The following is a 23,822-nucleotide window of genomic DNA, read 5'->3' on the forward strand; positions in this document are numbered from 1 at the left end:
CAATAGGATGAGTTCTTTGGGTATATGCCAAGGAGTGGTATAACTGGATCAAATGGTAGGTTCATTTGTAGTTTTTTAAGAGTATTCCACACTGCTTTCCATAGGGGTTGAACAAGTTTTCAGCCCTACCAGCAGTTGATGAGTGTTTCCATTTTCCCACATCCTCTCCAACATTTGGTATCATTTGTTCTCTTGATCTTAGCCTGTCTAACTGGAGTAAGATGAAATCTTAAAGTGGTTTTAATTTGCATTTCCCTAATTACTAGTGATGTTGAACACCTTTTAAGGTGCTTCTTAGCCATCTTTGTTTCTTATTTTGAGAACTCTCTATTCAGGTCCTTAGCCCATCTTTTAATTGGGTTACTCCTTTCTTGATTCTTTGTTTTTTGAGTTCTTTATATATGGATGTTAAACCTCTGTCAGATGTGTTTCTGGTGAAGATTTTCTCCCACTTTGTGGGTTTTCTCTTCACTTCCTTCACTTCCTGGCTTATTCTTTTGCTGTAGAGAAGCTTTTTAGCTTAATGAGGTCCCATTTGTTGATTCTTGACCTTGGTTCCTGAGCAATTGATGTCCAGTTTAGAAAATCCTTTCCTATGTCTCTATCTTGTAGGTTTTTCTCAATGTTTTCTTCTAATAGTTTCAGAGTTTCAGGTTTTACATTGAGATCTTTGAGCCATTTGGAATTGACTTTTTTGTGCAGGGTGAAAGATAGGGGTTTAGTTTCATTCTTCTACAGGTGGAGATCCAGTTTTGCCAGCACCATTTGCTGAACATGCTGTCTTTCCTCCAGTGAATATTCTTGGCCCCTTTGTCAAATATCAGCTGGCTGAAATTGCTTTTGCTCATATTTGGGTCTTCAATTTTGTTTCATTGATCTATGGGTCTGTTTTTGTGCCAGTACCATGTTGTTTTTATGACTATAACTCTGTAATACAGCTTAAAATCTGGTATAGTAATCCCCCTGGCATTGCTCTTAGTACTCAGGCTTGTTTTGGCTATCCAAGGTCTTTTGTGATTCTATATGAATCTTAGGATTTTTTTCCAATTCTGTGAAAAATGTCAAGGGGATTTTGATTGGCATTGCATTGAATCTATAAATGACTTTTGGTAGGATGGTCATTTTTCACAATATTAATTCTTCCAATCCATGAGTTGGTCCTTCCATCTTCTGATGTCTTCCTCAATCTCTTTAAAGATTTAAAATTTTCACTGTAGAGCTCTTTAATGTCTTTGGTCAGGTTTATTCCAAGATTTATTTTTCAATTGCAGTTATTGTGAAGTGCTCTTTTCTCTGATTGCTTGTTATTGGTATATAGAAAGGCTACAGACTTTTGTAGGTTAATTTTGTAACCTGCCACTTTACTGAACGTGTTAATAATTTCTAGGAGTTTTCTGGTGGAATTTTTGGCATCTCTTAGTAATAATATTATATCATCTGTAAAAAGGGATAATTTGATCTTTTCTTTTCCAATTATTACTCCTTTAATTTCCCGCTCTTATTGCCCTTGCAAGAGTTTCAAGCCCTATGTTAAAGTGAAGATAGTGGACAGCCTTGTCTGGTTCCTGATTTCAATGTGCTTTGTTATATATGGCTCTAATTATGCTGAGGTATGTTCCCTCCTGTCCAATTCTCTCTAGGACTTTGAGCATAAATGCATGTTGAATTTTGTCACAGGCCTTCTCTGCATCTATTGAGATGACCATGTGGTTCTTGTCTTTGAGCCCATTTATATGATTTATGATGTTTATTGGCTTATGTATATTGAACCATCCCTGTATCTCTGGGATAAAGCCGACTTGGTCACAGTGGATGGTTTTTTTGATGTGTTTCTGTATGTGGTTTGCAAGTATCTTGTTGAGAATTTTGAGAATTTTTGAATGTATGTTCATTAAGGCTGTGTGTCTATATTTTTCTTTTTTGGTTATATCTTTACCTGGCTCTGGTATTAGAGTGATGCTGGCTTCATAGAAAGAATTTGGAAGTTCTCCCTCCATTTCTATCTTTTTGAATAAATTAAGTAGTATTAGATGTAGATCTTCTTTAAATGTCTGATAGAATTCTGCTGTAAATCCATCTGGTCCTGGGTTTTTTTTTAGTGGGGAGGGTTTGTATTACTGTTTCAATTTCTTTTGTGTTATGGGTCTGTTTAAGTGTTAATCTCTTCTTGGTATAGTTTTGGTGGTTCCCATGCCTTTAGATATCCGTCCATTTCTTTTAGGTTTTCAAATTTAGTAGCATATAGGTTTTTAAAGTACTCCCTTATAATGTTCTGTATCTTTCTGGTGTCTGTTGTGATGGTTCCCCTTTCATCTCTGATTTTTTTGATTTGGAGATGCTCTCTTTCTTTTGCTAATTGGGGTAAGGATGTCTGTCAATCTAGTTTATCTTTTCAAAGAACCAGCTCTTGGATTTTTTGATTCTTTGTATTGTTTTCTTTGTTTCAATTTCATTAATTTCTGCCCTGATTTTGTTATTTCTTCTTGTCTGCTGGGTTTGGGCTTCATTTGCTGTTGCTTTTCAAGTGTCTTGAGTTGCAACGTTAAGTCATTTATTTGTGTTCTTTCTGATTTTGATTAAGGCACTTAGAGTTTTAAACTTCCCTCTAAGGACCACTTTCAGCGTGTCCCAGAGGTTTTGTTGTGTTATATTGTCCTTTTCATTTAGCTCCAGGAATACTTTTATTTCTTTCTCAATTTCTCATTCAGGAGTGTGTTGTTTAATCTCCATGTGTTCATGTGGTGATAGGGCTTCTTCCGGTGTTGATTGTAAACTTTTTTGCATTGTGGTCTGATAGAATGCATGGAATTATTTCAGTCTTTTTGTATTTGTTGAGGTTTGTTTTGTGCCCCAGTATATGGTCGATTTTGAAGAAGGGTCCATGGAGTGCTGAGTAGAAAGTAAGTCCTTTGGTGTCTGGGTGGAATACTCGGTAGATGTCTGTTAAGTCCATTGGATATATGGTATTAATTCAGATGTCTCTCTGTTAACTCTCTGCCCTGTTGACCTATCTAATGGAGACAAGTAGGGTATTGAAGACCCCTACTATTAATGAGTTGGGATTAATCTGGGTCTTAAAGTCCTGTAGTATTCTTTTTATGAAGTTGGGTGCACCAGAGTTTGGTGAATATATGTTCATGACTGTAATATCTTCTTGGTTTATTGTTCCTTTGATCAGAATGAAGTGGCCTTCTTTATCTCCTCTGTTTAGTTTTAAAGTGTGTTTTGTCAGATATTAGAATTGCTGCGTCTGCTTTTTTCTTAGTACCATTTGCTTGGTATATTTTTTTCCATCCTTTCATTTTGAGGTAGTGTCTGTCCTTGAAAATGAGATGAGTTTCTTGCAGACAACAAAAAGATGGGTTTTGTTTCTTAATGCATTCAACTAGTCTGTATCTTTTGACTGGGGAGTTCAGTCCAAGTCCATTAATAAAGTTATTAATGAAAGATGTGTATTGAATCCTGTCATTTTTATTTCTATTCATAGTTACACCTTCATTGAATTTCTTTTGTAGTTTCTGATTCTTGTGTGAAACTCAAGCCTTCAAGTTTAGGCCTGCTTCTGTTTGTGTGCTTTATGTGTCTTTGTGGTTTACTTTTTGGACATGAAAAGCTGGTTCCTCTAAGCTTCCAGTTTTCTCTTGATTTTATATTGGAGTGGCTAGATTGCTTTTGTGTTCAGGAGTTCCCACAGAGGCCCAAGTCAGATGAGGATCAAATGCTCTCAACTTTCTCCTAAGGTCTGGATCCCTCCAGGAAAGATTTTGGCCTCAGGAATTTTGGGGTTGGACTGGCCTGGGAGCTCGTGCCCAGGAAGGATGCTGGTCTAGGGTAGCTGGTGGCTGTGCCACCCAGAGATGTAAAGGAAGATGTGGGCAGGAAGCAGCCCCAAGGGCTCCTGGAGACTGCACTGAGGAGCTGGGTTGGTCTGGATGCAAAAGATCAAAAGAGGAAAGGTCAGCCCCAGCATCCAGGAAAGAAGGTGGAGGTGGTACAGGCCCAGGGAAGTAGAGGGAGATTGGGGGGTGGGGGCGGGCAGGCCCAGAGTGCACATGGGGACCCGAGAAGGAACTGAGTTGGTCTGGATGCAAAGGATCAGGAAGCAGTGGTGGTTCCCCAGGTGTCTGGGGCACCAAGACAAGGAATGGGACAGGACCCAGGCCAGGAGGAGAGACCAGCGGAGGAGATGGGAGGGTGAATGAGGCTGGGGGAGTCAAGGCGGAGAGCGTGATAGACTTAGCCCAGAGAGAGAGGCCTGTGGGTCGGAGAGAGATCAAGGGGTTTTTTAAAAGAAAGCTTTCTTTATGATAAATGTCTGAAAACATTTTATAAAATTAAAATCTACTTCTGATTTGATAACCTTATTAAAATTTGATTAGATGAATAGACCTTTAATTTCATAAACATATTTCTGAAGCCTGAACTAGTCAAATAATGGAGACATACTAGCTACATTTGCATTACTGTCAGAAATAAGATAAGGATACTTGTTAGAAACTGTAGGTGGTTTGAGAACTATAAAGTGATTCAGTTATATAAGAGAAGAAAATGCAATATATCTGTTAAAATAGCTAATAATGACAGCATTAATTTTGTGCCTGGTACTATTCTTGCTGACCCTCATCTCGTTATATACAGAATGTGGTAGTATCACAAGCAGGTACACACACAAGTGTAGACAATATTTTATGAACTTAAGTACAAAGTGAAGCAGTGAGAATTTAAGAAATTTGACTGTTAAACAGTCATTAAATGCTAAAGCCTAGATTTGAACTAAGCTAGCTGGCTTCACAGCTTATTATCAAACCTGGAAGTTGGCAGTCTTCTGAATTTTTTTAGAACACAAATGTGCTCATTCATGTCTTATCTATGGCAAGTTTCACACTATAATAACAGAGTTGAGTGTTTGTGGCATGCCCCTGTGTGCTCACAAAGATTAAAGGATTTACTCTGTTGTCTTCTATAGGAAAAGTTTTCTGAACTTTGACCTAAGCCATTTTACTTTATAGTATCTAATAAAACTATTAGGCATTTCTTATTTATGAAAGGTTATAGAACTATAATTTTAAGATTATATTGGGTTTATAATCAGCTGAGAAACTATTATAAATAATAAAAATAAAACGAGATCATTTTTCCAATACTAATGTGCTAAATTTGGGTAATTTCCATTGTACTTATGACCATGTTGAGACTACAGTGATATTATAGATCCTGTTCTTGAGACCAAAATCATAAATGTCTACAGACAAGTGTATAAGAAAAATCAAAGACCTAAGTGAAGAAAAGTTTAAATTCTATTGGAAAAAATTTAAAAAGATGGAATAAAAAGTTATTTCACTTCTTTGATGGCAGCATTTAAAAACATATTTTATATAAGTTAATTTATAAAATTGTATATCTTATTCAAAGGATTAAGGGGATTGTTTTAATTTGATGAACAAGTCTAAAAAAATCTAACAGAAAAATATGACTAAAAAAAGATCAGGAATTTTGGAAAATTGCTTTATGACCTCAATATATTATGCTAGAATATGTTGTCTTGACCTTCCACATAAAATTTAGCTATCAGGGCACTAAAATATTTTAACAAGGTTCAATTTAAAATGAGAAAGGGAAGTACTTCTGGACTGGAACAGGCATAACTCTAAGAAGAAAAAAGAGATAGGAACCCTAATAACCACGAAGCCTGCATTCCTGATAGACAAGGTCAAGACTGCTAGTTGGAGTCTTCTGTGCTTGAGTGGATCATTACAGTAGGCCAGAAGGTGGGGTACATGGTCATTCATCATTAAAATCCAGAAAACCTCAGCACTATAAAATTAAACATGGACAGCAGATTCAACAAAGGGTACTTAGACTCAAAAAAGAAAAATGGAAGAATCTGAAAAGGACTTTATTACTCAGAGGAATGGAAGGGATTTGGGAATTGTGAAGCAAGTACTATGAATTATTAAAGAAACGTGTTGAATATTAAAACTAAGTATGTTTGCACAATACCAAATGGGTCACTGCTGAGTGCAGATAAGTGGATGGGACGCTACATGTGAGAGAATGACCTAGAATACAATACAAAGGATAATAGAAATAGGGACTGGAGGGGTGGCTCAGCAGTAAGAACACTGACTGCTCTTGCAGAGAATCCAGGTTCAATTCCCAGCACCCACATGTGGCTAACAGTCATCTGTAACTCCAGTTCCAAGGGAATCTGACACCCTCTTCTGACCTCCACAGGCACTGCCCAACACAGATGTACTTACATATATGTGGGTAATGCACTCATACACATAAAATGAAAATAATAGATAAAATATTTTTTAAAAAAGAAATGAAAACTATAGCAAAAAGATAAACAGTATAAAATGAACCTCAATGTGTTGAATATTAATTTGTAGATACATTATAAAGAACAAATGAGATCTCAACTATGAAGTTATTCATGTGAACTTTATCTGACATGTAGTTAGCACTTAGTCAAAAATGTTACTGAAAAGCATTTTGGGGCAATAAAATTGCTCTTGGTATCCAGTTCGGTTCATTTAAATATTAGTGTTAGCACTCTACTAACTGATTTTCTGCAGTAAGTTATATTCTCAAAGTCAAAACTGAATTATACAGTCACTATTGATCCACCTGAAGATTTTTTTCTTTTTTCTCTTTTTTAAATTTATTTTCATTCTTTTTTTTTTTTTGACAGAACATAGGGTAGTGGTTTATTTACAGAAGAGTGTGTGCCCCACATTTACAACTGCACTGTAAAGTCCACATTCAAATACAGATCCTGTGACCTCTAGACAGCTGCGCAAAATTCACAAAATTGTGAAAGAGGTGCCTCTTGGTGTTTTCAGCTTATATATCCTTTGTGCCTTCCCCCCACATGCAACTGTGCTCGACTGGTTGGCTGGGAGGGGTAACTGACTTCCCCATTGACTCTTTGATGAGTGTGGGAAGGAGATGTGACTATAGCTTGCTGGCTAGTGGTGGGAGGACACTTCCGGTTAACACCCCACCCCTTCCTCTGGCTCTTACATTCTTTCTGCCAACCTCTTCTGCAAAAGTCCTTGAGCCATGGGGGGGTACTAGGTGTGGGATGATCTTCCTTCTGTTGTGGCAAGGCACTGAACTTTTGGGTCTCTGCATAATCTGTTTTCCATGGACTGTTGGCCAATTGGAGTGGGATTCATCTACTATAAAAACACACAGCAAGAAGCAACAACATCTAAACAGTGATTGCTATAATAACTATGGGTGTAAATACAAATGCTTGGTCAGTACTTTAGCAGGTGCATCATTTCCATCTAACAAAGCAATTGCAATGACTTCCCACTGGGGTGTGTATTCTCCCCTGCCACAGGGGGTTGACCAGATCTACAGTACCAGACGTGTGTTCCACCCTTAGGAGCTGGCATTATATCCAATTGAAAATGTTCTGGTTGTACATACACTAGACACTCCACTCTTGCACCAGCAGGAACATCTTGTTTGGTATGTTGATAGTGCAACACATGGGGTCCATCATTGAGGAGAATTATAGGGGACTATTCTCCCCCAGTTATCTGCATATCACCTCTTGGCACCATGAAAGCCCCCCTTCCAGTGGCAGGGAGTTTCCAGCTTAGTCCAAGCTTGATTTCTCCCTCTCCCATACTAACATCATGCAGTGTCTTTAGCAATAGGGTTTTTCCAGTCCATTTCTGGTGTACAGCCAACATTATTGGCAATGGCCTTTATTCTTTAGGGGACCTCTACTGTCCCTCAGGCCAGTAGCTCATAGGGGGCAACCCACCTCTGGCACTGGGATTTTCATTTAACAACTGTATTGATTTTGGAAGGGCTTTCTTCCATCCCCATAGGGTTCCTTCTGTACTTAAGGCTTTTTTTTTAAACTATGTATCTGGAGTTATTACCATAGTTTTTTGTATAGTCCTCCTTCCCCCTCCCCTTCTCCCCCCTTTTTAGATATTTCTCCCTTAATAACACCTTTATCATACTAATCTTCTCTCTCTCTCTCTCTCTCAGGGTCCTTCTTTCCCTTTACCTCCCTGTTTTCTTTCCATATTCCTGGTCCTTGCAGCTGCATCAGGATATGCACTCACTTATAAGGATTTGGTGCTAGGATCCACAGATGAGGGAGAGCACACATCTCTTGTTCTTCTGAATCCATGTTACTTCACTTAGTATAACAGTTTCTAGGTCCATCCATTTGCCTGCAAATTCCATTATTATATCTTTCTTTACTGCTGAATAGAACTTCATTGTATAAATGTACCACATTTTCGTTAACCACTCTTCAGTCAAGGGGCACTTAAGTTACTTCTGTCTCTTAGCTATTGTGTAAAGGCCAGCAGCAAACATGGTTGTAAAGTATCTCTGCAATAGGATGAGTCCTTAGGTATATGCCAAGGAGTGGTATAACCTGGTCGTGTGGTAGGTTAATTTTTAGTTTTTTAAGAGTTCTCCACACTGTTTTGCATAGGGGTTGCACAAGCTTCCAATCCCACCAACAATGAATGAGCGTTCCCCTTCCTCCACATCCTCGCCAGAATTTGGTATCATTTGTTCTCTTGATCCTAGCCATTCTGACTGGAGTCAGGTGAAACCTTAAGGTGGTTTTAGTTTGCATTTCCCTAATAACTAACAATGTTCAGCACTTTTTTAGTAAATAATTCATTGAGAATTTCATACATGCATATAAGGTGTTTTGATCAAATTCATGCCCACTCCCTCCCCTCCAACTCCTCCCATATCTCCCCATCACTTTTTCTGATAACTTTATGTACTCTTTCTTCTTCTTTGATTTTTTATGGGGCTTTTGGGTACTCTGACATTCCCTCTTCTGAAGAGGTAACCCTAAAATCTTTTAAGGATTAGATAAAAGCTCCCAAATATTTTTGACATTTTTGGCCTTTGGAACGGAGTAAGTTGCTAAGAGGCCCAAGGACATTGTGAGTTTTAGCCAAGAAACTGGCTACTTTTCTTTGGGGTCTTTTACCCTAACTGCCTAGCCAGTTCCTGTCTCCTATTCTTATTACACCATCCCCTGAAGGGGTTACCCAAACTGCCAGTAGGGAATCGGGACACAGACCACTCTGGCTTCTTCCATGATGAACTGGGACACAGGGTAAGGCAATTGGAGTACCCCCTTCAGTGGATCTAGCTAAACGACTCCCAAATTGCATAACTCTTGTCTGAAGGAGGAAAAGAAAGTCTTTCAATCATGAATAGGAGATGTGAGGGATAAGTAAAGGCAAGAGTAATTAGTATTACAAGTTCTAGACCAGGAACTAGAAAAAAGTCAGAACGGCAGTTTTCAAATGTTCATATGAAAGTCTGTTGGAATTTCTTGACAAGGGCTTCTGAAAGCATCCCTCTATTGGGTTCCTCCTCATTTTTCTTTTGTCTTCCAAGGCTGGTCTCTAGAGTGATGGACTCAGGATTTGCTTTCAGGTATTTTGATAGCTGTTGGAGTTTAGAATCAGTGTCAGTTCCCTCTCAAAGGCTTCTAGGTAGGGGGAGAAAACAAATGTATCCATCGTTTTAGAACAATAGCTGGTTGTCTCCCTTAATGGGCACAACAATATTGGAGACAAAGATCTGAAGTCTTACATCTGAGCAGCACTTTCTGGTTAGGAACAAAAACATCAATGAGAAATAATTCTCTAAATAATTTTTTATATAGACTTAAGCCTAATGTCTGGGAAGTGTAATCCATTGAACTCTTAATGATTTGTGTTGATGACTTTACTCTTTAGTTATACTTTCCTTTTGGGTGTTTAAGACCATACAGTTGGCCCAAATAAATCAATTTATTTTTACACTTAAGGTCATTTGAAGATCTTTTCCTCAGGGGTCACATGGGCTTGGGAGGAGCTCCTGGCTCCTTTCTTTTACCAGTTCCATCTGTGTGAATAGAAGTCAAAGGTCCTGCTCAACCATGTCTGGCTTCACTTGGAAGCATGAATGAAATACTTCCTCTGAGCTGACCCTACTCTTTGTAGACTGGACAATGGTTTGAGTCCATCCCATGGGGTCTCCATGGCCTTCCTGAACAAGAGGACAGGTGACTCATCACAGTTATAGGACATTTTGAGAGATGTTCCATAGTCCCCTGGAACTTAGTCGACCTTGGAGGACAAGGGGCAAAAACTGTCCTTTAAGTCCGTCTGACCACATTAGTATAGGCCTCAAACTATGGGTCTTAAACATCCAATAAGGTTAGTTCCACCAGTCTAGGATGTTGAACATTTTTTAAGATATTTCTTAGCCATCTTTATTTCTTCTTTTGAGAATTCTCTATTTAGATCTTTATCCCATCTTTTAATTGGGTCATTTGCTTTCTTCTTTGTTTTTTGAGTTCTTTATATATTCTGGATGTTAAACCTCTATCAGATGTGTCACTGGTGAAGACTTTCTCCCATTCTGTGGGTTTTCTGTTTGTTTCCTTGGTTGTCTCCTTTGACGTACAAAAGCTTTTTAGTTTAATGAGGTCCCACTTGTTGATGGTTGACTGTAATTCCTGAGCAACTGCTGTCCGATTTAGAAAATCCTTTCCTACACCTATATTTTGTAGGTTACTGCCAGTATTTTCTTCTAACAGTTTCAAACTGTCAGGCTTCACATTCAGGTCTTTGATCCATCTGGAGTTGACTTTTTGCAAGGTGAAAGGTTAGGGTCTACTGAAGAGTGAAAACTGCTGTACACTTCTGAGTGTACTATTCAGAGTAATGTGAGTAAGTTAATTTTGCTACCCTTCAATAAAAATATTCTGTTCATTTAAACAACAACAACAAAAAGAAACATGGAGCTCATTGCCAGAAGCTTCAGAAAGCTGAGATTTGCACTCAGCAGACCTGGGTTCTATCCCCATCACTGAAAAACAAAAGACTTAGAGAAGGATAGAGTAAGAGAAGGTATACTGGGGCTGGAGAGATGGCTCAGTGGTTAAGAATACTGGCTGTTCTTGGAGAAGACCTGGGTTTGAACCCCAGCACTCACATGGCAGCTAGCAACTGTCCATAACTCCAGTCCCAGGGGATCCGACAACCTCTTCTGCCCTCTGTGGGCATTGCATGACACAGGTGAACCTACCTACATGCAGTCAATATACACATACACATAAAAATAATAAATAAAATTTAAAAAGACTGCGAGAGAGAGAGAGAGAGAGAGAGAGAGAGAAGGTATACTGATTTGAAGCACTAGTGGCTGGAGTACTCACAAACTGATAATGTTAAACATTAGGGTTGAAAGATTCTTTCTGTGCACAACACGTTTACATAACTAGGTAAGTGTATGTAGCTATGATGGTTAGTATTGATTGTCAACTTGACAAGATCTCTAATTGCCCAGAGACAAACATCTTGGCATATGTGTAGGGGTTTCTAGATTGGGTTCACTGAGGCAGGGAGTACCCACACTCACTGGGTGGCACCATTCCAGGGGCTGGGTTTCCAGGACCGAATAAGAAGGGCAAAGTGAGCTAAGCAGCAGCGTTCTGCTTTCTCTGCTTCCTGGTCGTGGATGCGGTGCGATCAGCTCCCTCAAGCTCCTGCCACCATGACTTCAGCTCCATGATGGACTGTACCCTTGAACTGTACGCCAAAATATACCCTACCTTCCTTAAATTGCTTTAGTCAGGTGTTTCATCCCAACAGCAAGAAAAGTAAACTAATAGCATACACATTTTAATTAAAACTTAAACTAGAAAACATCATACTAAATTTCAGAGTATCATAAAGCAAAAATCATAAAACTTATTAAGGAAACAGTCTTCCTCTCAAAACACTTCCTACATAGAAATGATTGTCTATATTTGATGACATAATAAGTATATATGGAAAAGACTGAGAAAAGGTCTGAGAAATAAATTTTGAATCTGAAGTTATATATTTAGTATTCTGTAGGCAGAATGCTATGTCAATAGTGTCATTAACTTGTAGCTACCTTCTTCAGCAGGGGTGCTACTGACGTTTTGAGTGAAATTGGCCCATGTATTGCAGGCTACATTGTCTTGTCCTCATCCATTAAATTCAGAATAGTTCCCTTCCCATGCTGACCACTAGAGGGACCCAGTGCCTACCATCAAATTTTATGTAAATCCGCTGCAAAAGATACTTGATTTTGAAAAATCTACACTATTTCTGCAATAAAACTATTTAACAACTAGATTTAAATCCAAAAGACAAAAAAAATAATTTTTTAAAATTCCAAACATCCAGGGAAAAGTATTGACAAAGTTTTCTTAGTACAAAATTGCTAAAGGAGAATGATTTTAAAACTGCTTTAAAAATTAAGATTACATAAGGAGATCTAAATACAGCATGAAAAATAATTCTGGGAACCTGAGAACATATGACGTCTAAATTCAAAATACATGGAAGAAAAAGGAACAAATGGCACATTAGCAATAACCACATGCTAGGGAAAAAAATAATTCAAATGAAAAATTCTATAGCAACTGCATATTGAAGTGGTTTCTGAGTTATAGTGTAGACTTCTGAGAGAGAAAAAACCACCTATGCGCAACTCAACTGGAATGTGTGAATTCTAAGAACAAAGAAGAAATTTGGTCTTTTTCTTTGTAGTGGTAGGGGCCAAACCCAGAGTCCTGTGTAAGTTAGGCAAGCAGCTTACCACTGAGATGCACCCCCTGCCCTTCTGACAAAGAGGACATTTGTATACATTCCCAGGCAAAACTAAAGAGTTTTTGTTTTGTCTTTTAATTGTTGTTGTTTTGTTTTGGGTTTGGATTTTTTGAGACAGGGTCTCACTATGTAGCCCTGGCTGGCCTGAAACTTGTTTTGTAAACCAGGCTGGCCTCAAAATCACAGAGATTGGCCTGCCTCTGCCTCCTACGTGCTGAAACTAAAGGCATGAACTACCGCATCCAGCCAAAAGTAAGTTTGTAACAACAACAAAAAAATAAGCATATGATTGCATGGAATGGATGGTGGTTATAATAAATAATGTACTAATTACTTCAAAATTGCTAACCAAGTAGATTTTAAATATTTTTACCACAACCAAATAAGTAGGTAGTACATTGGTTAATTAACTCAGTTTAGTCATTCCATAATATAAACATTAAAACATCACTTTAAATATTTATAGTTATTTGTCAATTAGAAAAGAAAATCAGAGTAGCATCAGACTTTTCATGTGCAACAATTGAAACCAAAAAAGAATAGAATTGCATCCAAGTCTTGAGAGGAAGGCCTCCAACTTACAAAGCTTACTCTTAGCCAAGCTATCATTTGCCTATCAGTGTGAAAGAAAAGTATTCAAAGAAATGCAAGCATTCAGAAAGTACACCCAGTATATCATCTAAGGAAAATACTTAAGAGCAAACAAACAAAATATAAACTGAAACAGAGATATCATTAAAAGGGAGAAATAAAACAAGAGGAAGTTAAGAGTTAAGAACCTTAATATATGGGGTGTAATGAATATTAGTTGTCTAGGAAAGAAAATGTGAATCATAAGAATTCTGGACACAGTATAGGTGAAATCATGGTAAATGTTAAACTGCCAACAAAATGCAAGAAGCTATAGTTTCAGGGATGAGAGGAAGCTGAGGGGAGAAAGTCAAATACAGAGAGAAGGGATGAGCTGAGTCGAACATGATTTTAAGTACTAGAAAAAGAGAGTGAGTCCCTGTAACTGAACTTGGGCTAAAGCAATTACATGTTGGGAGCAAGCAGAACCAGATTGTACTGAATTTTAAGGAAGGATAAAGAAGTACTATTTTTACATTTATTTTTATTTTATGTGTATGAATGTTTTACCTACTTGTATGTAAGTGAACTGGGAAGGTCAGAAGAGAATGTAGAATCCCCTGGAACTGAAGTTACAGACAGTTGTTAGCCTCCCTGTGAGTGTGAGAAACTGAACTCAGATCCTCTGCAAAAGCAGCCAGTGCTCTTAACCACTGAACCATCTCTCCAGCCCCAAGAAGTAAAGAATTCCTACATTGCATCTTTGGAATAAAATAGAATGGAAATTAAAATTAAAATAATATCAGTATCACAAATAGTTACCATATCACTTGAATAGGTCAGTTAATATGAAATTTTACAGCTTCCCTGGAGGATAATAAGATTACTATTTCATTAAACTGTAACATAGGAAATGACAGGTATTGCAACTGTGTGTAGGTATAATGCTACTATAAGAATTCTCTCCTTTCAAAATGTTTTATTTATGTCGTTGGTGGTATCACTTGGATAGAAGCCAATATCTGGTGATAACTCAGTTGGTGAAGTGTTTGCTACATAAGCATGAGGACATGAGTTTGAGCCCTATCATCCATGAAAAGAAAAACCCAAACATTATGGCACACATTTGTAATGCCAGCACTGGGGAGTCAGAGACTGGCAGATCCACTGGCCAACCAGTCTCATGTACTTGGTGATGCCCAGGTAACGGTGAATGGCACCTGAGGAACAACACCCAAGACTTTCACACTCACTTGTGGTGCACACATTCACATATGCACAGATGCAAATAATGTATGTTTTAGGTTAGCTGTATTATGTTTTGTTCAATAAATTCACCTTTTCTCAAAAGTCAGAAACTAGCATATTATTTCCCTGAAAGGGGAACAACTTGGCATCTTTACAGAGAATAAGGTATAAGTGGCTGGACTGGAGAGATGGCTCAGTGGTTAAGAGCACTAAATTATCTTGCAGAGGACCTGGGTTCCTATCACCCACATAGTATGTAAGTGTTAACTCCCGTTCCAGGGGATCTGGCTCCCCCTTCTGACCTCTGTAGGCACTGCATGCCCGGGAAAACACAAACATAAAATAAAAAATAAAAAAAGCTGTAAGTGGCTAAGAGTAGAAATAGGAAGAACACTCACTGCAGTAATATAGACCAGGGAAAGACTATACAACTAAGACTTCTACAGTAACAACAGAGTGATGAGCAGCACTCACTGTTAAATATGTTGACAGTAGAGTCAGTGGGACCTGCCAATGAATTGTGATAGGCAAGTTCTTAACAGTGTCTAGCATCAACCCTGAGTAAAGTGTTTTTGGTGACTTCATGAAGTAGGAAATATAGATAAAAGCAATGTAGGCTTTTGTGGGGAGCAGTGGAGTTGAAGAGACACACAAAGAGATCTAATTTAGATGTAGGAGAGAATTTGAATAATTAGTTGACATAACTTTTTTATTGTATGTATTTTTGTATTTGCCAAAGTGCTCCAGAAAATAGTTTCCACCATGTTAGATTGTCCCTCTTAATAAAGCCACTATGTTGGAGACATTAGAGATAAAAGAGGGATTGTTTTGCATCTTCTGTATCAAATTTATACAAATTTATAATTTCAAATAAAACAACCAATTATAATATGTAATATGTTAGGAAATAGAAGATATGAATAAAAGTGTCAGTTGTTTTTGATAAAGACATTGCTGTGAAGGAATCAGATTCAGGATCTACCTTATGCTAAAAAAAACCTCAGAGAGACACTCTTGGTTGTGTAAGTAATGTGAATGGTAAACATGAACTTCCTTAGATATCAAAATGTTTTATTTCCTTGTTATTTAATTTTGGCAGTTCTTACAAATTCTGAATATTAGCCCTTGTCTTATATATAGCTGGTAAATATTTTCTCCCATTCTGTGGGCTGTCTGTGCTCTGCTGATAGTTTTACTTTGCTATGCAAAAACTGCCTAATTTCATGTAATCTCATCTGTTGGTACTGGAGGCTAGTTCCTTTACTGTTGATGTTCTATTCAGAAAGCTCTTGCCTACTCCAATGTCCCAAAATGTAGAATTCTTAAATCCTTTAATTTGATATTCTTCTCTGAAGAGAATATCAGATACTGTGGATGACTCAAATATTGGGCCCAGAATGTCAGACCTCCCTTAAAACAGATCATATGTTAACTTCAGCCCACATAGAACTGATAGGATGATTCTAGACTCCTTTAGAATAGGCCCAAAAACTGACTAACTTCTGGAGCCGAGGGACTGAGTCTCTAATTTGGGGATGCGATAAGTTAGAGAGAAACCATTAATCTCTCCCAGAAAATACTCTCAAGAAATATTAGACAGATTGATCTCTTTCTTGATTAGGATTAAGTCCTAGCTCAGAGTAAAATTCTTTTTACCTTAAACTAAGCTAGGTTGATATTTGAATCGATTAATAAACAGGAGAAAATTTTAATTTATATATATATATATATGTTGTCTTTTTTGAGGCAGGATCTCCTTGTAGCCCCAGCTGTCCTGGAACTCACTGTGTAGACCAAGCTAGCTTCTAACTCACAAAGATCCACCTGCCTCTGCCTCCCAAGTGCTGGGATTAAAGGCGTGCACCACCACGCCCAGCTATATTTTTATTTTTTAATATTTAACTTTTTATTTTATGTGAGTATATTGCCTGCGTGTATGTAAGTGCAGCCATGTCATGCAATGCCCAGAGAGATCAGGAAAAGGCATCAGATCCCCTAGAACTGGAGTTATGGATGGTTGTTAGCCACCATGTGGGTGCTGGGAATCAAACCCAAGTCCTCTCCAAGACCAGTCAGTGCTCTTAACCACTGAACCATCTCTCCAGCCCCTTACATTTTTATTTAAGTAATCTGCTAAATAAAATGTAATGGTTTTATTAAAATTAAAATGAGGACATCCAGTGAGACCAGCCTAGTTTGTATCATTTTCCACTGTATTCCTGTCATAAGTAGACTGGGGTCCTCTGATCATCTTCTAGAGGAATATGTAAATTATTAGTTAAGCATATTAGAAAGCAGGACTTATTTAAATATTCACCTACATTTCTCCGCTAGAGGATATCTTGTAAGCATTCAATATTTTTACACTTATTTGCTAGATGGCTTTTAAAAAATCACTTCACATGTTAAGAGCTTTTCTTTCCTTCACTTTTCTTTCAGAACATTAATGGTACTGTGTGTGCTTAAGTTCATGAAATTGAGTAGCTGCTAATGGCTACGTTAACACGTGTCTCTTCGTTCATCTTCCCTAGGAGACTTATGACTCCAATCATGTATGCTGCCCGGGATGGTCACACTCAGGTTGTTGCTCTGCTTGTTGCCCATGGAGCAGAAGTTAATGCCCAGGATGAGAATGGTTATACTGTGAGAAACACATTTACAGTGTTGATTCCTATTTCTAAGATATTGATGCATTGCTCTTACCAGTCATCTACATGGTAGCTATTTTTGTTTGATTGATGTTTATTATCAATGGCTTTTAAGAACAGAAGTTACAGAAGGGTTGGAATATAAACACTGTTTGTTGCAAACTCTTGACAGCAACAACTCAAAGAGCAAAAATGAATTATTTGATTCTTTGAGTCCTTGATCTTGACAAGTGGCTGTAATGCACAGCAAGACCTGGGCTCTAGAAAACGCACAAGGATTCATGCATAGAAAACATCTGTAAGTGGCAGATAAAGCATTTTCCACAGCATTATTTAACTGTGGAAAACGCTGGTTCTGTAAAATGAGAACACTGCAGTTGTCTTTGTAATTACAACTGTGGAAATATGTTTACATTATATTGTGCAATGAAGAGATTGCATCATTCTATCAATTAACTGTGTTCTCCTTTTTACTGTGCCATAAATATTGGTGAAACATTTCTTATCTATCTCACATACACTCCTAAACAGTCTTCTCCCCCTCCCCTCACTTATAGGCCTTAACGTGGGCAGCACGTCAGGGTCATAAAAATGTAATTCTGAAGTTGCTTGAACTTGGAGCTAATAAAATGCTACAGACTAAAGATGGAAGGACACCAAGTGAGATTGCAAAAAGAAATAAACATCTTGAGGTATTCATCTACACATTAACTTTCTGTGTCATGGTCATATTGTTGTGTAGAATTTTTCCATTTTGTTACAGTTTATAAATGTAATAGTATTTTGAGCGATTATTAAATGTTTAAGTAGATGTTTTTCTCCAAGCAGGTAATAAAATTTTCATTTTGCTAAAATATTCATATTTTAATCAGAGCACTGATACTAGAATAATTCAAATTTAATTAGAATATTGTAAAATCTTATTCTGTCCCTAGAGGTAGCAGTACAATTGGTGATTTAAACGTTTCAAATTGATGCACATTTTTTAAAGTTAACATGTACTGAGAAAGCTAGCAAAATATTAAGATTCAACATGGAGAACTGCTTTGTGATTTTAGTTAACAGATAATAGACACTTAAAATTTTAAGTCCTTTTAGTGACCTTTATTTCTGTAGGTATGACCAGGTTTGCAGAAAAATTATGGCATACTTTAGTATATAGTTGGCTCTCATTCCTATTTTAAATTCAATAATAAATATTTTCCACATACTAAATTATTATTGATACAAATCTGTGACTTGAATATCAAAACTTTAGCCAAAGATCTGTAATTTCTAAGCAGTGATCAAATACAATACAATTATAAGTGTAAGTTATTAGGTTCAAGAATTAATATCACTGGGTTTCTGAATTTTTAAGGCATGTAAAGTGCAAAGGTTCATCAGACTGTGTTACTTTCACTAAATGTAAAGTAACTTCCTCTGGTTTTTTTGAGCAATCTGGGAGACATGTCTATTATTTTCCAAATAAAAATATACATTTTCAAATTTAGAGTAGATGCTAATGACTAAAATTGTATAAAACTTCAAAAAAGCTTACAAATTTTCATCTAAGCTTTAAAATTTTGAAAATTTAAAATTAACTTGCAGTATGAAGTTGTACAGAGTGGCATGTAACAGCATAATAAAATATTTTGAACATCAAAGTCATTTGAGTCATAAATAATTTATCAAAATGAGATTTGATGTTTTTACTATGTCTGATTCACTTGACAGCCTTGACTTCCTAAGCAGTTAGATTATAAAACTAAGGGTTTGGCCACATTGCTTTGCGGTACACTGTTAGAATTTGTGTATATATAGTCATACTGACTACTTTTCCCTGCTTAGCCATGGACTTAAAGTACCACATTAGTATTTAATCTTTCTGGATAATTTGTTTAAAATGTTTCATATCCAATTGAAAATATTAACCACTATCTTTAATTTTTGTAATTCTGAATTTATGTACTTTTATTATTATTGTTGTTATTATTACTTTAGATTAAGGAAGCACTTACTTGATTTTATAAAAGTTTTGCTCAGGATAGTAAGTAGTAAAATCTGTCTCTCTCACTTTGCTAAAATTTCCCTTCTAGAGTATAAGATGTATATTTAATTTCTTTTTGATGAATGGATAGTGTATAATCATGTTGACTATATTTGAATGACTTGGAACTTTTTTCAGATCTTCAACTTTCTTTCTTTGACGCTAAATCCATTGGAAGGAAAACTTCAGCAGTTAACCAAAGAAGAGACTATTTGTAAGCTATTGGCAACAGATTCTGATAAAGAAAAACATCACATGTTTAGGTAACATATTTTAACTCAACAAAATGCCTATAAATGCATATTTTATTACTTGTAGTAAATTTGGCAAGTTATGTAAGCTATATAGTATTTTAAATTTTTACAAGCATTTTTTAATGTCACTTAGAAATGTCTGGATTTCAGATGCTTTGTTCTCCAGACTTTTAGAAGAAATTTATTTAGTTATTTCATTAATTCTTTATCCTCTAAGTAACTTTAAATATACATTTTAATAAAATACAAATTTTATTTTTATTTATTTATTTTATGTGTATGAAGAATGTATTGCCTATGTGTGTAAGTGCACCCATGTCATGCAATGCCCACAGAGGGCAGAAGAAGGCATTGCATTCCCTGGAACTGGAGTTATGGACAGTTGTTAGGCACCATAGGAGCTAGGCATCGAACCTGGGTCTTCCACAAGAGGAGCCAGTGCTCTTGACCGCTAAGCTATCTCTCCAGTCCCACAAATTTTATTTTAAGGGATTCAAAATCTTTGTTAGTATTAAAACTGTACTGTGTCTTATTTTCTAATTACTTTTAGCCCATCTATGATTTATATGCTAAAATTTAAAAGAACAGATTCCTGAACACTGTTGTTCAGCAAACCAATCTCTAGTCACTGCATTTAAAATTGTTATTTATAATTTATTTTTTTCATCTAAAGACATTTTTATTTGCAAGATTTCACATGGAATACATATTAATGAATTTTTTTCAATCTTAAGAAAGATAAACTAGATTTTCCCATCACCATTTTCTCTTTAGTCTTTGCTCAGGAAACTTTGCTTTGGGTTGGGAGTGTACTTTAGTACTTAGTGGACATGAAACCTTAGATTTAATCTTCAGCTTAAGGAGAGAGGGAGAAGGGGAAATGGAGGACTGAGAGCAGGGAGAGAAGAGAGAGATAACCTTGCCTACTCTTCTGATTTACAGCATTTTAGGTGTGCTGTGTAAACTTACAAATATGGAATTCTACATGGATTCCTTCTTACACATGCTCTATGTGAAATACAAATGCTTCATGAAACCTTAGATTTAATCTTCAGCTTAAGGAGAGAGGGAGAAGGGGAAATGGAGGACTGAGAGCAGGGAGAGAAGAGAGAGATAACCTTGCCTACTCTTCTGATTTACAGCATTTTAGGTGTGCTGTGTAAACTTACAAATATGGAATTCTACATGGATTCCTTCTTACACATGCTCTATGTGAAATACAAATGCTTGTGTATTATTTGTGTGAATATAGTCTATGCTAAAACTGACACTGCTCTAATATGTTATAGTCCATACACAGCATTTGGAGATCTGGAAATATTTTTACATGGTCTTGGACTTGAACATATGACAGAGTTATTAAAGGTAAGACTTCATACAAATCACAGTGAGTCACATGCATGTGTATGCTTATTTAGCATAACATGTTGTTGAGAAAAGAATCCATTATTAGTCCATAAGCATGCCTGTGAATTAGTACCATTCCTTTCTCCATAATTTGCCACCTACTCTATTTTAAATTTATAATCAGCACTTCCAGAATTTATTAATCTGGTAATTTATATATTGTAATCTGACTTGATTTTACAACTTTAATCCGGTGCATTTGTATACATGTAAGCCCTGTGGTTTTGGGTTGCTGTTCTTGTGTGGAATAGTAGAAGCACAACTTTGAAACAGACAGACCTGGTTACATACTCTGATTATTAACTGGAATATGAGCCTTAAATATCTTTTATTCCCATAAGGACAGATACACTTTGTCATGAAGGTTAAGTCAGCTCATACACCAGGGACTGTCTAGATGCTTTAAGCATATATTGTGGGATTTGAGTTGTTATCAGATAGATAGGGACACTGATGAAGTAAAGCACTCTTTATGACAGATTCTCTTAGGAATATGAACGTTGGTTCAGGAATTTCAGATTTGAATTCATTGTTTAATGCTGAAACTTCCTATCAGACAGTCTTGAGTAAAAGCTCATGTTATTGATAGGATAATTTGATACAGTCAGAACTTAAAATACATTTTCTGTCAATTTTTTTAGAATTGCTTTTCTTTTTATAAACAGATGTAAGCTATAGTCATTTTCTTGAGTCTAGAAAACTAGATAGTTTTTAAAGTGAACATATATTATGTAGCCAATGGTGTAGTTCCATATCTGCATACTCTCCAGAACACTGGAAGTTGTCTAAGAGTGAAGCAGATAAGTGATTACCCCGAGGAACTTTACCTGCTTTCCTTTGTACTCTTTATACTGAAAAGTGATGGGGGATTTTGCCTTTTGTGCAGGAAAGGGATATAACTTTAAGACACCTTTTGACCATGAAAAAAGATGAACTTACAAAGGTTAGTATCGTTTGCATCACTTTTTAAAGCTCCAGTATATTCTTCAATATTTTTGATGTTTAAGTTGCAGACTCTTTTATTTTTATCTAAATCCTAGGGATATGTAGACTGATGTTTTACGAGGTTCTTTACTAGAGACAATGGATGATCATGTCTAAAATCTTACTGTAGTAAGTCACTTGCAGAGCATTTAAAGCCTTGGAACTGGGGGGATCCATAGAGATCTCAGTCACACTGCTGCTTCATCTGCAGATGGGAAGCAGGTTTGTAAAGCAGGCTACTTAGAAATCAAAGAGGTGTTTTTAGTGTAGGATTAAATATGTATTTTCCAAGTAATATGATTTTGAGTGAATTCTCAGAACAATCAGGACCAACTATTTTGCTGTGTATTATTATTGACAGTTCAAAAATAGTTGTAGAAAGTACTAGAGATACTTTGATAGACATGATATTTAATAGTAATGGTCTTGCATATTGGGAACTTGAAATCTTTGGTACCACTGAAAAATCAAAATAAGCATACTACTTAACTAAATCAAGGGTAGAAAATTTAGTTTAACATTAAAGGTAGAATGCAGATGAAAAGAGAATTTAATTCATACTTATCGCTGTTAACACCTTAAATAATATTTTGGAAGAAAAACTTTTGTTGCATATTTTTGAATGCTTACATATTAAAATCTCATAATATCACTTTACAGTCCATGACAGTTGTCACTATGTATTACAGAAAAATTACTGAATTTAACTGTGCACCATAATTTAGTAACATCACTAAGTTGATAGTACTATAATAAAACCATGTATGTCAAGTATATTTGGTATTTTCCAATATTTATCTATTTCCAGTAAGCAAATTAATCTAGAAAATAAGGTAAGTAGTTTTGAATATTCATCTACCAAAAAAAAAGAAAGTATTCATTTTAGCCATGTTACTGTACCTTTAAAATATATCTACTTAGAATGGAATTACCAGTAAAGACCAGCAGAAAATTCTGGCTGCTCTTAAAGAACTGGAAGTTGAAGAGATAAATTTTGGGAAACTACCTGAAGTGGCAAAGCTGGAAATCAGGTAAAATTATCAGTTTATATTAATATTATTTAGAACCAAGCATTCTGTTTTAGTTTAATGTCTGGGTAATTTGATTTAATGCCACCATTTCCCCCAAGGAAATAGGTTTTGAAATGCACAGTGATCAAAAATAGATACACTATATAAGGTTGATTTTCTTTTTGTAAAAATATTTTAAATATTTTGCCAGATGTGGTGGCACATGCCTTTAATCCCAGCACTCAGAAGGCAGAGGCAGGCAGATCTCTGTGAGTTTGAGGCCAACCTGGTCTACATAGTGAGCTCCAGGACAGCTGGAGATATAGAAGGCCCTATCTCAAAAGGACCAAAAACAAACAAACAAAAATATTTTAAATATTTTTATTTTATGTGAATGAGTGTATTGCCTGCATGTGTGAGTGCACCCATGTCATGCAATACCCACGGAGGTCAGAAGAGGGCATCAGATTCCTCTGGAAATGAAGTTAAAGGTGACTTAGCTGCCATGAGGGTGCTGGGAATGGAACCCAGGTCCTCTGCAAGAGCAGCCAGTGCTCTTAACCCCTGAGTCATCTCTCCAGCTCTATAAAGTTAATTTTCATAAAATTATTTTGCAAAAAAAGCAAAACAGTGCATCTTGTTAACTCACATAAACACATTTGTGCCTTTTTCATTGCATCGTGCTTTAGATACTACATTGTTCCTAGTATAATTCTTTCCTTAAATTATTTTCAATGTCAAATTGAAAAGTACAGAGCTAGGAAGACAGCCCAGTTGGTAGAGAGTTTGTTATTCAAGCATGAGGACCTGAGTCCATTCCCCAGAAGCCAGGTAAAAAGCTGGGCATAGTGGTACACACTTGCAGTTCAGCACTGGGGAGGTAGAGGCAGATCCCTGGAACTCTAGCCATCTGGCCTAATCTGCTCAGTGAGTCCCCACTAGTGAGAAACTTTATCTTTAAAAAAAAAAAAAAAGGTAAGTGGTATCTGAGGAACAGTGCCCAGTGTTAGCCTCTGGCCTCCACATAC

General features: G+C 36.6%; 1 protein-coding gene across 2 annotated transcripts in view; it reads left to right on the forward strand.

Moving 5' to 3' along the window:
* Positions 1–23,822, forward strand: part of Asz1 (ankyrin repeat, SAM and basic leucine zipper domain containing 1) — a 66,691-nt gene that overhangs the window by 32,462 nt on the left and 10,407 nt on the right. The window contains exons 5-10 of one of the 2 annotated variants that reach the window (XM_029565508.1): positions 16,994–17,042; positions 17,668–17,802; positions 19,278–19,402; positions 20,683–20,758; positions 21,687–21,743; positions 22,706–22,815. In XM_029565508.1, coding sequence (XP_029421368.1) covers positions 16,994–17,042; positions 17,668–17,802; positions 19,278–19,402; positions 20,683–20,758; positions 21,687–21,743; positions 22,706–22,815 — 552 coding nt within the window. Of the gene's footprint in view, positions 1–16,993; positions 17,106–17,667; positions 17,803–19,277; positions 19,403–20,682; positions 20,759–21,686; positions 21,744–22,705; positions 22,816–23,822 lie in introns of both variants that reach the window. The other variant, XM_008837226.2, reaches the window with a different exon arrangement.

The sequence above is a fragment of the Nannospalax galili genome, unplaced genomic scaffold (genome assembly GCF_000622305.1).
Source record: "Nannospalax galili isolate Female #2095 unplaced genomic scaffold, S.galili_v1.0 scaffold171, whole genome shotgun sequence".
Taxonomy (NCBI): domain Eukaryota; kingdom Metazoa; phylum Chordata; class Mammalia; order Rodentia; family Spalacidae; genus Nannospalax; species Nannospalax galili.